This window comes from Lepidochelys kempii, chromosome 27 (genome assembly GCF_965140265.1).
Source record: "Lepidochelys kempii isolate rLepKem1 chromosome 27, rLepKem1.hap2, whole genome shotgun sequence".
In the NCBI taxonomy this organism is placed as follows: Eukaryota; Metazoa; Chordata; order Testudines; family Cheloniidae; genus Lepidochelys; species Lepidochelys kempii.
This window is the reverse complement of record NC_133282.1, coordinates 6,951,117-6,964,907: the sequence shown is the minus strand read 5'-3', so window position 1 is coordinate 6,964,907 and position 13,791 is coordinate 6,951,117. Positions and strand designations below refer to the sequence as shown.

The window sequence follows — 13,791 nt, the reverse complement described above, 5'->3', positions numbered from 1 at the left end:
CCCACGTTCCTGCTGGGCAGTTGCCCGTCCCCCAGCTCCAGTTCCCCTAGCCTTTCCCTGCACAAATGGCCTTGTGCCACTCCCAGCCCAGCCCCCAGTGTGAGCTATGCAGCCTGGGGTCAGCTCCCCATAGGGTGGGAGGTCCCATGAGAAGCATGAAGCCCACTGGGAGCATGGCTGGGGACACAGGAGGTGGTGCTCCTTCAGTGCTGAGCTGAAGGAGCCCTCGTCATGAGGCCAGGAGGCGCTGGGAGTGCCAGGTTGGGTCCCTCACACTCATCATGAACAGGCCCCGTGATCTCTGTGCATCTCCTCGGCTCCATTTGAGCTCAGACTGAGCCGTGCTGGGAGCTGAGGCCTGGTGCGCTCGGTTCCTGCCGGGCCCTGGAGAGATATCCCCCCACAGAGAGGAGCCGGCTGCGTGGTCTACGCGGCTTGGTTGTGTCATAGCTCAGATGAAAAGTCCCTTCTCTGCAAGCCCTGGCACAGCAGCTGGAGATGGTCTGTGCCCACAAGTTGTGTGTGTCGCCTCCTGCCCTGCCCCGAGGTGAATAAGAATTTCTGGGAGTAGCACATGGCTCCTGCCCCAGGGAAGGGAGAGGTGGGTGCTCTGCTGCTGGGGGCACCAAGGGGCCACCAGGCACTGTGGTAAAACAGCCCTTGGGTAACAGGACACATCTGTGAGGTCCCTAACACCCCGTGGGGTCTGGTGATAACCCAGTGTCTGGTCCACCGCTGCCCTTCAGCTGGGTCCAGCTCCCGCTCCAGCCTCAGGGGGCCCACATTAACTCAGGGGCTCTCTGCCCCCCTCTAACAGTGGCAGCACGAGGCATAAGCAGACAAAGCAATTGCTTAGGGCCCAAGCAGTTCACAGCCCTGCCAGCTCTGTGCGTAGGGGTGGGGCAGGGAGGAGGCCTCTGGGTGCGATGCTGTCTGCACCCTACGCCCCATCAGGGTTTCTCACCGGCTCCATTTGAGCTCAGACTGAGCTGTGCTCCTAGGGGCGCACTGAGGGCCCATTGGACACTGGACAGAAACAGCCCTTGGGTGAGGGTCCCATCTTCAAGGCCCCAGGGATCACTCAGGAGGGGGGTGTTAACCCGGCATCAGCTCTGCCCCATGCCCTTTGGCTGGGTCAGGCTCTGGGCAGGGGCCCAAACTAACACAGGGGATCTCTGCCCCCTCTAGTGGCTGCGCACCAGAGGTTTAGGGGTCGCCTGGAGCCAGTGACCCACCTGGCCTCAGCTTTTAGCTCAGGCACCAGAGGTTCAGGGGTTTCGAGCTCAGCAGAAGCTCAGGGGTTTAGAGCCAGAGGTCCAGGGTTCAATCCCTGCTGATGACCCACCCAGTGGCATCATGTTACATTTGTGTAGCCCTGCTGTGCGCTCTGAATCAGCTGCCGTGTCCTGCCCCAGAGGACACTGCATTCAGTGCGGGGCAGGCGTCCCTCTGGCCTGGGAAGCCCCTGGGGCCCCTTTGGAAAGCAAACAGGTGACCCACTGTATTGTAACTGCAGCCATGGGGCTGCCCTTCCCTCGGCTCCTCTCCAAGGGGGACAGCTCCACTGGCAGAGGAAGGTGAAGGCCCTGCCCAGCCCCTACGGGAACAAGGCCCCGTCAGCGGAGGTGGAGATGACGGCTTACGTGCTCCTGGCCTATCTCTCCCTGCCCAATGTGTCTGCTGCCGACATGGCGACCGCCACCCAGATCGTCCGCTGGCTCAGCAAGCAGCAGAACCCCTACGGGGGCTTTGCTTCCACACAGGTAATACCCCTGCCCTCAGGGCAAATGAGCGCGGGGGCCCTGGTGCAGGAAGGGGCCAGGAGCTGCATCTCCACAGCTGAGCCAGGCCCTTCCTGGGAGAGGGAGTCCTGGGTGCCGAGCCCCCTGCCCTCAGGGGCCGGGAGCCGGGGTCTCGATGTCAGCGCCCCAGCAGGTCCCGATGCTGCCGCAGTGAGTCTGAGCCGGGCTCCTCTCCCCAGAGCGTGACAGCAGCTCGGTGACTCTCTTTCCCCAGGACACGGTGGTGGCCCTGCAGGCCCTGGCCAAATACGCAGCCCTGACGTACAGCACGAGCGGGGCTGTGTCGGTGACAGTGAGCTCCCAGGCCGGGGCCCGGCAGCAATTCCACGTGGAGAACGCCAACCGGCTGGTGCTGCAGCAAGCGGCCCTGCAGGAGATCCCCGGGCAGTACACGGTGCGGGCCAGCGGCGAGGGCTGTGTCTTTGTGCAGGTGAGTGCAGGGGCCCCTGGGGACCAGCCGGCCCAGCGGTGACTGGCTGTGACCTGGCACTGCCCCACGGCACCTGGCTCTGGGCCCAGGCTCTGATCTGCTGTGGCAGGACGCAGCAGGCTCTTCCTCAGCCCTCCTGCTTTTCTCCCAGCTGACTCTGCGCTACAACGTGCCACCCCCAAAGAGCGCCGTGACCTTTGACCTGCGGGTGGAGACAGAGCCGAAGGAGTGCACCGAGAGCGCCAGATCCCACTTCGGCCTCGTCCTGCACGCCCGGTATGAGCCCCAGCCCCCCACCCATCTGGGTCTGAGCTCCCGGGGGCAGGGACAGGCCCCAGGCAGTAGGGAAATGGCCGGGGCAGAGCCGCCCCACTGCAGGGCCGGGGCATGGCTGGAATCGCTGTGGGAGCCATCCACCCCCAGGGCTCGGGGCAGAGGCAGGGGCCCCCTTGGAATGTGCCAGGGACTAAAGAGCTGGTCCCGGGGCTGATCTAGAACAGACAGTCGGCTCCCAAGACACTCCTGGGGCCAGGGCCCCTTGTCTGGGGAGCTCAAGGCTGGCTGGGGGCTAGTGGGGCTGTCATAACCATACAGCTAAGGGTAGCCTAAAATTCCTCCATTACCTGTAAGGGGTTAAGAAGCTCAAATAATATGGTTGGCACCTGACCAAAAGGACCAGTGGAGAAAGAAGATAATTTAAAACTTTGTGGGAGGGAGGCTTGGTTTGTGCTCTTTGTTTGTGTGTTTTCTTGGGAGGCAGAGAAGCACCAGGTCAGGCAGAAATCCATCTCCTCCAAACAATCCTGAAACGAGTCTCTAATCTTACAAAAAGTGTAAGTAACCAAGGTAAGGCGCATTAAGTTATCTTTTGTTTTAGCTTGTGAATTTTCCCTTTGCTAGAGAGAGGTGTATTCCTGTTTTTGTAACTTTGAAGTTGCCTAGAGGGAATTCCTCTGTGTTGTAAATCTTTTGTTACCCTGTAAAGTTACCTTCCATCCTGATTTTACAGAGGTGATGCTTTTACCTTTTTTTTTCTTAATAAAATTCTTCTTTTAAGAACCTGAAATGATTGTCAGTGTCCTTAAGACCCAGGGGTTTGGGTCTGTGCTCACTTTCTAACCAATTGGTTAGGATATTATTCTCAAGCCTCCCCAGGAAAGCGGGTGTAGGGGCTTGGGGGGATATTTTTGGGAAGATAGGGCTTCAAGTGGCCCTCCCTGAATGTTTGTTTAAATCACTTGGTGGTGGCAGCGATACCAAGGGCAAGGAAGGAATTTGTGCCTTGGGGAAGTTTTTAACTTAAGCTGGTAGAAATAAGCTTAGGGGGTCTTTCATGAGGGTCCCCAAATCTGTACCCCAGAGTTCAGAATGGGGAGGGAACCCTGACATGTTGGCAGCGTGGAGGGATCATTTTGAACCAAAAGCACAGAGCTTAGGATTTTAAAAGGACAATTTCTTTTTTCCTTTTGGCTGCTTGGAAAACAAGGAGGTTTTTTTTTAAAGGACACCTTTTTTTTTTTAAGCTGAGAGCAGCTGGAGTTTTTCTTTCTCTGCCTAAGGGCAGGGTAGTTAACTTCCTGCAAGGGAATTCCTAAGTGGGTTTTTTTTTTCTTTCTAGCTCTTGGGTTAGGCTAAGCTAAGCACATGAAGGCTAGGATGACGGAAAGTGAGGTCCAAAAAAAGTTAGAATTAGCCAGATTGGAAGCTGAAGAGAGACAGAAAGAACATGAAAGACAGATGGCCTTTAGGTGCTTGGAGTTGGAGAAGAAGGAAAGAGAGAGGCAGCTTGCTGAGAAGGAGATGGATTTCTGTCTGATCTGGTGCCTCTCTGCCTCCTGAGAAAACACATAAACAAAGAGCACAAACCAAGCCTTCCCCCCTTACCCTCAAGATTTTAAAGTATCTTCTTTCCCCATTGCTTGTTTTGGTCAAGTGCCAACCAGGTTATTTGAGCTTCTTAACCCCTTACAGGTAACAGAGGAATTTTACGCTACCCTCAGCTATATGGTTATGACATGCCCCCCAAATCACAGATGGTGCTGGACAGCCTGTTCCACACTGGCTGTGATTTCTTCCTGATTATATAAAAACTAACAAAATGTCCCACATTTCAAGAACAATTTTAACCAGTTGATTCTGGGAAACTTTTACGGGACAGTGCATCAGCCACTTTGTTAGAAGTTCCTGGAATGTGTTATATTTCAAAATCAAAGTCTTGGAGAGCTAAACTCCACTGAAGAAGTTTTTTGTTCTTTTCCTTGATGGTATGAAGCCACTTCAACACAGCATGCTTGGTTTGCAAGTCAAAACACCTTCCCCAAACATATCAGTGTAGCTTTTCCAGAGCATACACAATAGCGTAACATTCCTTTTCGGTGATTGACCAGTGGCTTTCCCTTTCAGACACTTTTTTTGCTGAGAATCACGACAGGATGCAATTCTTGATTTCTGCATTAAAACTGCTCCCACACCATGCTCAGATGCATCCGTGGTTACTAGGAAAGGTTTGTCAAAGTCTGGGGCCCTGAGCATAGGGTCAGACATAACTGTCACTTTAAGCTGGTTAAAGGCCTTCTGACACTCTTTAGTCCACTATCATAGAATCATAGAATATCAGGGTTGGAAAGGACCTCAGGAGGTCATCTAGTCCAACCCCCTGCTCGAAGCATGTCCGATCCCCAATTAAATCATCCCAGCCGGGGCTTTGTCAAGCCTGACCTTAAAAACTTCTAAGGAAGGAGATTCCACCACCTCCCTAGGTAACGCATTCCAGTGTTTCACCACCTTCCTAGTGAAAAAGTTTTTCCTAATATGCAACTTAAATCTCCCCCACTGCAACTTGAGACCATTACTCCTTGTTCTGTCATCTGCTACCACTGAGAACAGTCTAGAGCCATCCTTTTTGGAACCCCCTTTCAGGTACTTGAAAGCAGCTATCAAATCCCCCCTCATTCTTCTCTTCCACAGACTAAACATCCCCAGTTCCCTCAGCCTCTCCTCATAACTCATGTGTTTCAGTCCCCTAATCATTTTTGTTGCCCTCCACTGGACACTTTCCAATTTTTCCACATCCTTCTTGTAGTGTGGGGCCCAAAACTGGACACAGTACTCCAGATGAGGCCTCACCAGTGTCGAATAGAGGGGAATGATCACGTCCCTCCATCTACTGGCAATGCCCCTACTTATACAGCCCCAAATGCCGTTAGCTTTCTTGGCAACAAGGGCAGACTGTTGACTCATATCCAGCTTCTCGTCCACTCTAACCCCTAGGTTCTTTTCTGCAGAACTGCTGCCTAGCCATTCGGTCCCTAGACTGTAGCGGTGCATTGGATTCTTCCATCCTAAGTGCAGGACTCTGCACTTGTCCTTGTTGAACCTCATCAGATTTCTTTTGGCCCAATCCTTCAATTTGTCTAGGTCCCTCTGTATCCTATCCCTACCCTCCAGCGTATCTACCTCTCCTCCCAGTTTAGTGTCATCTGCAAACTTGCTGAAGGTGCAATCCACACCATCCTCCAGATCATTTATGAAGATACTGAACAAAACTGAACGGCATTTGGCTGTTTCTTTTTGGTTACGTCTGTCAGTGGGGTGGCGATTTGGCTGTAGTGCGGTACAAATCGCCTATAATATCCAGCCAAGCCTAAGAAGGATTGGACCTGTTTCTTTGACTTTGGGACAGGCCACTTTTGGATAACATCCACTTTGGCCTGCAGGGGGTTGATAGTTCCTTGACCCACCTGATGTCCAAGGTAAGTCACTCTGTTTAAGCCTATTTGACACTTTTTAGCCTTAACAGTTAGTCCTGCCTCCCTTATGCGCTCGAAGACCTTCTGGAAATGCTCCAGGTGTTCTGCCCAGGAATCACAAAATATAGCCACATTGTCAAGGTAGGCGACTGCAGACTCTCCCAATCCCGCTAGGAGACCATCTACAAGTCTTTGGAAGGTGGCAGGTGCATTCCGCAGCCCGAAAGGGAGCATATTAAATTCATACAGCCCGATGTGTGGTGAAGGCTGACCTTTCCTTGGCGGATTCATCTAGTGGTACCTGCCAGTACCCCTTGGTTAAGTCCAAGGTAGAGATGAACTGGGCCCGTCCCAGTTTCTCCAATAGCTCATCTGTGCGTGGCATTGGATAGTTGTCTGGGCGAGTTACAGCATTTAGCTTACGGTAGTCCAAGCAAAAGCTTATTTCCCCATCCGGTTTGGGAACTAGAACCACTGGAGATGCCCATGCACTGCCAGAGGGGCAGATTACACCCACCTGTAACATATCCTGGATCTCCCGTTCTATAGCAATTTTGGCTTGAGGAGCCACCCGGTAAGGTTGGGCTCTAATTGGGCAAGCATTACCTGTGTCAATGGAGTGGTATGCCCGTTCGGTCTGTTCTGGGGTGGCTGAGAACATTGGTGCGAAGCTAGTGCACAGCTCCTTGATCTGCTGTCGCTGCATATGCCCAAGGGTCATGGAGAGGTTCACCTCTTCCACGCCACCGTCACTTTTCCCTTCGTAGTAGACACCTTCAAGCCACTCAACATCATCTCCTCCCTGGGCTGCAAACTGACAAACCTTTAATTCTCTGGAATAAAAGGGCTTTACAGAATTAACATGATACACTTTAGGCTTTAGGTTTGACGTGGGGGATGCTATGAGATAGTTAACAGCTCCCAGATGCTCTGGGCTCACAACCCAGAGCAGGCAGAGGGCATTAGAGATGCTGGCAGGTCTGAGAAGACAGGAGGCCTCCCCTCCCTGTCCATCCCCCTGGGGTCTGTATCCAGAGCAAACCCCAACCTCAGCGCACGGCTCCTGTTGCAGGTACAGCGGAGAGCGCTCAGCCACCAACATGGCCATCATCGAGGCCAAGCTGCCGTCCGGCTACACCCCCGTCAAGAGCTCCGTGAGGCAGGTGAGCTTCCCAGGGAGGAGAACACGCCGGGCCAGTCACAGCGTGAAACCAGGGGCTGATCCATGGGGGAGAGCCCAGACCCCCAGGAGAACACAGATTGCAGCTCTGACCCCCAGGGGGAGCTCTCCCTGCAGAGCCCTGCCCCCTGCAGCTGGTCACTGTGCAGCCCTGGGGTCTCCCATCCAGTCACTGAGCAGGTCCTGACCCTGCTTAGCTCCCCCAGAAGAGGACGCCCATGTCTAGACTCTCGCCCCTCCCCCAGCAGACACCCAGTGCGCAGCTGTGACTGACGTGGAGGGTGGCAGCCAGGGCCCTCGGCAACGGGGGCATTTGGTGCCCCATGTCCCAGCCCCCATCAGAGCAGACACTCCTGCCCCAGCCCCTCTGTTCCTGGCTCAGCCGTTTCCTCCCTCTGCTCCTAGCTGGAGAAGCAGCGTTTGGTGAAGAGGCTGGAGGTGCAGAACGACCAGGTGACGCTCTATCTGGACCAGGTGAGTGTGGGCGGCTCAGGGCTCCAGGGGGGCCTGGTGTGAATGGGGAGGGCGTGTCCTGCCCTGGCTCCACCCCCATTACAGTTGCTCTCGTGGGCTCTGTGTCACACGCACGGCGTGGGGTCACTGAAATCTCCCCTGCTTCAAGTGACCTGTTTCCATAAAGGACGGGGATACGGGACCAGACTCAGCCAACCCCAGGGAGGGCCGTGAACCGAGCGATGGGGAGCTCAGGGTTGTGGAGGCTGGAGCTGGGCCCTGAGTGTGATGAAAGGGGTCACATTTTGCAGGGGGGTGAACAGGGATTCAGGGGGAGCCTTTTCTCACTGCTCCAGGCCGCAGGGGCAGAGGGAAGTGGGTTGGGCCAGTCCGAGCCTCGGGGAGGAGGGGGTTAGAGCTGCCAGTGCAGACATTCAGCTCAGGGGCTCGCTCTGTCGCTCTCTCGGTAGCTGACGAAGGAGGCGGCGAGTTTCACCTTCTCCCTGGAGCAGGATTTCCCTGTGAAGAATCTCAGAGCAGCCCCAGTGAGACTGTACGATTACTACGAGACGGGTGAGTCCCGCCCTGGTAGGGCTGCTCCCGCGGGCCCCATGCTGCAGTCTGTGGCTGCAGAGCGGGTGTCCTGTCCTGGCTCCGCCCCAATTACAGCCACTCCTGCGGGCTCTGTGTCACAACCAGTGCCTGGTTAGAGGGTGGTGCCATTGGAATCCCCCCTGCTCCCTGTGACCCGTGTCCATAGCTGATCTCCCCCTGCTCGGGCCTGAGCGCAGCACTTGGGCAGATGCTGGCAGATGACCAGCCGTGGGGCCTGCGGGGGTCAAGCTGGAGACACCTGCTGGAGGCATGTTCCTGGGTTCGATCTGTGGCGTCGGCTCACCGGGAGGGACATGGGAGCCGTGTGCTCTTCGGGCTCGTGGGGCGCATGAGGCTGGTGTAACTGGAGCTCTCCCAGCAGGAATGGCCGGAGCAGGTGTGTCACTCCTCTCCAGGGCCCCACACATTTACCCTGCAATGCAGCTCCTCAGAATCCCCCAGAATCCTTTGTGCTGGGCCAGGAGGTGGCAGGATGGTTTCCATGAGTGCCTGGAGTTCACAGCCCCACTCAGACAGTGGGGGGCGACCTCCCACTCCCTTCTTGGGGTCAGACCTGCAGGAGGGATCCCCTGGCGCTGGGGTAACAGACTCTGCCTGTGTGGGATTAGGGGGAGCGGTTCATATCCCCCCACTGGGTCTCTCCTCCATTCCTTACATCCCTTGCTGTTCCAGGTGAACACACAGAGGCTGAGTACAGCGCCCCCTGCGGCTCAGGTAGGTGTGATGTACCCACACACAACTCCAGTCCCTACAGCTTTATGGGTGGGGGGAGTCAATGGGCGGGAGAGGTCTGTGTGTGTTGTAGATGGCAAAGGATGGGGAGATGGGAGCATGGAACCCACCAGGACCATGTGTGTGGGGGGAGAGACATCTGGGGAGAAGGGTCTATGTGGGGCACAAGGGAATCTCTCTTGAGGGCAGGGGGTGACTCTGAGGGGAGAGTCTTTGTGGGGGTTGGGAGAGTTCTGGGAGGTCCATGTCTACAGGTGTCTGCCAGGTGTGTGTGTGTGGGGGGGGGCTGATTTTGATCCTGTCTCAGGGAATGTTTGTGTTTGTTTAAAGCCCCTGATGTCGACAAGATGGAAAATTCCCGCTGAAGTCCCCGCCCCTGCTGGGCAGCCCCCTCCCATCCATCCCGAGAGCGCCGCGCCAGCAACCAGACACCTCAGGATCAGGGCAGCACGGACAGGCCTCATCTCATCTGCTGCTCTTCCCCGTACCAGCTGCCCTATCCTTCTTAGCGTCCCGCTTCGCTCTGCAAACTTCCCACTTGCTATCCCATCTCTCGGCCTCCAAACCAGCCCGTGTGATCCCAGCTGTCTGTCACACGCAGGGACCAGTGGCTGCAGTGGGGACCCCTGGGGTTTGCTGCCCATCCTACCTGGAGCAGCAGGTTCAGTGTAAAACAAAATACAAAAACCCACCTCTTCGTGAGGCTGTTTTGTCGCTTTGTGCCTGCCCTGCTGCTGCTGCTCCTCGCACGGCTCCTGTGCATCCTCAGAGCAGCCAGATCCTGGGACCGTGGCTCTGTCCCCTTCCCCAGCCCTTCGGTCATTGCTGTGGGGTTTGGCTTTAACCCTGGGGAGGGCAGCGTCAGTGACAGCCCCCCCCCGGGTTCCAGCCCTGGCTCGCAGAGCTGCTCTTGTTACACACATCTACATGAAAATGAACCAATTCAACTGAAGTTAGTTTTTAAATCAGTTTACTTACACCAGTGAAAACCTCAGTGTGGATGCATTTATTATGGTGTGAAGGAGGGTTATTTTAGTTTAGGTTCAATCAATTAGGAATTGAAGTTAAACCAGAATCAACTCTTCTCTCAGACTGACAGAAGCACCTCTACCAGCTTGCATGGGTTGAACTAAATTGGTTTTAAAAGGCCAGGCCTAAGAGAGGGAGGAATAGCATGTCTGATGCCTTACTACTCTTGCTTGTTTTGTTACCATCTGTTTAATTCCAGGGACTAAGGAACATTGTGGGGAAAGGCGATCTCTGTGAAAGTCTATCCCCAGTCAAGCTAGGTGTGAGAGCCTAGTATACATGCTCTGAGATACCCAGCCAGTCCTCCAGAGACCCCAGGGCAGACCAGACTTGACATTCCTGATACTTACAGGGTAAATAAGACGCAAGAAAAATAAATACATAGACCGCGCAGACCCTCCCTAGCCATCGTAAAGAATCAAGAACTCTTTGTGGGTCCCCTTTAAAAGCGGGAAACTCATTTTCTTTTGTGCAGATATTAAAGGCACCTGATTCAGTTTATAGCTGCAGGGGCTTTCCCCAGGGCCAGAGTGTGAAAGATTCACCAAAGAGTCACGATCACGAGCTCAGTCTCAATTGGAAAGGATGACACAAATATATCCCAGAGGGCTGCATGTGCCTGTCTAAGGGGGAAAGAGAACTGGACTTTAATATTTGGGGAATAGGATGTGCTCCCATATTGAAATACGGTATTGTCCTGTGTACAGGCAGGGGGCAGTCACAAAAAGGCATTTCTCCTTCTCTTTGCCTGGGCCTGGCTTCTGTAAGGATAAGGTTACACTAACAGAGCTGGTGGTATTTAATTCCTGCTGCCTGTGACGTTTGTAGGGGGAGCTCGTAGCAGCCCCTCTATTTAGGCTGCCATGATAAAATAGGTTTCAGAGTAACAGCCGTGTTAGTCTGTCTTCGCAAAAAGAAAAGGAATGCTTGTGGCACCTTAGAGACTAACCAATTTATTTGAGCATGAGCTTTCGTGAGCTACAGCTCACTTCATCGGATGCATACCGTGGAAACTGCAGAAGACATTATATACACACAGAGACCATGAAACAATACCTCCTCCCACCCAGGACAGTGGAGGTATTGTTTCATGGTCTCTGTGTGTATATAATGTCTTCTGCAGTTTCCACGGTATGCATCCGATGAAGTGAGCTGTAGCTCACGAAAGCTCATGCTCAAATAAATTGGTTAGTCTCTAAGGTGCCACAAGTACTCCTTTTCTTTTCATGATAAAATAGTCTTTCTCTTTGAGATGCTCTCACCCCGTCATTGTTTGCTGTGGGTCTTTGATATTCAGCCCTCAGGCTGGAGAATTGGCTTTTCTTTGTGCCATCAGATTCCATTCAGATATTGCTTAGATAGGAACCCCAAGGTTTCTACCTTTTTTTCATTTGTGGACCCCTAAAACATTTCCAGTGGAGGTGCTGACCTCCTTGGAAATCTTAGAGTTTGCGGACTCCCAGGGGGCTGCAGACCACAGGCTGAAAACCACTGTTCTGTGGGAATGACGGCCTTTCGCGAACTCCTTAAACATAGTTTGCCAACCCCCGTTTGTCCTTGGGCCACAGCTGGAGAACCACTGACATAAACTGTTCAGAACAATCCCCATTTCCCCTCCAGCACTTGTGCTTCTGCCAGAATATCACTGATCTCGACCTTCCACAGAGCCGCCTCCTGCTGCCCCCACCAAAGCAGCAGCGCCAGCTCCTGTCCTGGGAACAAGTGGGAGCTGCTCTAGCAAGAGGGGTGGGCTTCTCTCACTGGGCACAGAACATGGCTCTAGTGGCCCCTGGCACCTCTGGGCGATCACATGGAGCAGGACCTCCATCCCACCCAACCCACAGAGCCGAACAGCCCATCACCCATCCAGGACAACAACCTGGTCCTGCTGCAAGTGAACAGAATGCTGTGGCTCAAGTAGTAGCAGCCCGGGCTGAAGGCTCAAACACACAGAGGGAGGTGCATGCTTAGCAAATATTAGATGCCCAAGCAGTGTGGGAAGCCCTGCGGTGTGAAGCCTGGAGACTGAATTCAGTTGTGAATGTCTCAGACCCAGGGCTGGCTCAGCACAACCGGAGCCTTGGAGATGCAGCTGAAAACCGCAGAGCAGATCAAATGGAGACAGCGCAAGAGAGAAGTGGGTCCCTGCGCAGCCCGCGTGGGCTTAGGTCCCACCAGCTCTGCTTTCCCTTTATGGGGACCCTCTGCACCAACTGTGGCTCCCCCCCAGGGGCTGTCTCGGGATGCCCAGCTGTGACCGAGGGCAGAATTGGGCTCTGTGATGCCAGGACTGGCCATGACCGAGATCTGAGCCATTCCATGGACGCCAATATAAGGGATACGGACCCCAGGCCTGATGCCTGATGCTCACCTGCTTCCTGAATCACTCTCCCCTGGACAGTGGCCTCCCACCCCACCCCACCCCCAGCTTCACCAGCCCCAAAGGGCCCTGTTTGCCTGGTGGGACTGAAATCCAGGTGACTTTTCAACCATCCCAGGGGTCAGGTAAATATTTGAGGATAAACCAAGGGGCAGTGACCTGGGGCCAGATCTCTGCATCGCTGGAGCTGGCAGAGAGCCAGCGCAAGCAGGCAGCAGCCTCACTGTGTAGCAGTGGTGAGCTGGAGCCGGTTCACACCGGTTCACTGGAGCGGGTTGTTAAATTTAGAAGCCCTTTTAGAACTGGGTGTCCTGCGAGGGACAACTGGTTCTAAAAGGGCTTCTAAATTTAACAACTGGCCAAAAGTGGCGCCTTAGGCGCCGACTCCGTGGGTGCTCCGGGGCTAGGGCACCCACGGGGAAAATCTGGTGGGTGCAGAGCACCCACCGGCAGCTCCCCACCCTGTGCCTGGCCCCAGCTCACCTCTGCTCCGCCTCCTCCCCTGAAGCCCCCCCCCCCCCCCCCCAGCTTCCCGCAAATCAGCTGTTCGTGCAGGAAGCCGGGGAGGGCTGAGAAGCAGACGGCGGCTTTGGGCTCAGGCCCAGGGAGGTGGAGCGGAGGTGAGCTGGGGTGGGGGGGGCGTGAGGAGGGCCGCCCGTGCCGCAGCAGGTAACCCGGGGGGGGGCGCACAGGGGAACTGCGCCCCACCCCTGCTCACCTCCACCTCCCTGGGCCTGAGCGGGAAGCCGCCCCCTGCTTCTCAGCCCTCCCAGGCTTCCTGTGCGAACAGCTGATTCGCGGGAAGCCGGGGCCGGGGGGTGGACAAGAAGAGCAGGGCGGCGCGTTCAGGGGAGGAGGCGGAGGTGAGGTGAGCTGGGTCCGGGCGCGGGGCAGGGAGCTGGCGGTGGGTGCTCTGCACCCACAAAATTTTCCCCATGGGGGCTCCAGCCCCAGAGCACCCAGGGAGTCGGTGTCTAAGGCACCACTTTTGATGTGATCAGTGGTGGGAGCGGCCGCTCTCCCCCAGCTACGCTCCCCCGCCCCTAGGAGCCAGAGGGACCTGCCAGATCCTTCCTGGGAGCTGCTCCAGGTAAGAACCGCCAGGAATCCCCACCTTGCCCCCTGGCAGGTCCCTCTGGCTCTTAGGGGCGGGATGGGCACCCACTACAGTGGCCCACAAGACCCTCCTGCCCGGTTCTGGGGGCATTTAGGGGACAGGGGAGGGGGGTGGATGGGGCAGGGGTCCCGGTGGAGGGGGGCATCAAGGAACGCAGGGGATTTGATGGGGCAGGAGTCCCGGGGGGGGGGGGCGGGAGTGGGCCACCCCTTCGTGGGGTGAGGAGGGAACCCATTCTTAAGATTTTGGCAGCTCATCACTGCTGTGTAGGTGTCTGCAGTGGTGGGGGAGGGGAGCTGACAGA

General features: G+C 55.5%; 1 protein-coding gene across 1 annotated transcript in view; it reads left to right on the top strand.

Annotated features, from left to right (window-relative positions):
* The window catches only part of LOC140903747 (alpha-2-macroglobulin-like protein 1), a 55,141-nt gene extending 45,510 nt beyond the window's left edge, over nt 1–9,631 (top strand). The window contains exons 26-33 of the mRNA XM_073325507.1: nt 1,552–1,763; nt 2,017–2,232; nt 2,384–2,508; nt 7,054–7,144; nt 7,567–7,635; nt 8,085–8,187; nt 8,902–8,943; nt 9,292–9,631. Coding sequence (XP_073181608.1) covers nt 1,552–1,763; nt 2,017–2,232; nt 2,384–2,508; nt 7,054–7,144; nt 7,567–7,635; nt 8,085–8,187; nt 8,902–8,943; nt 9,292–9,326 — 893 coding nt within the window. The 3' untranslated portion in view covers nt 9,327–9,631. The remainder of the gene's footprint in view (nt 1–1,551; nt 1,764–2,016; nt 2,233–2,383; nt 2,509–7,053; nt 7,145–7,566; nt 7,636–8,084; nt 8,188–8,901; nt 8,944–9,291) is intronic.
* Nucleotides 9,632–13,791: the final 4,160 nt, after the last annotated feature.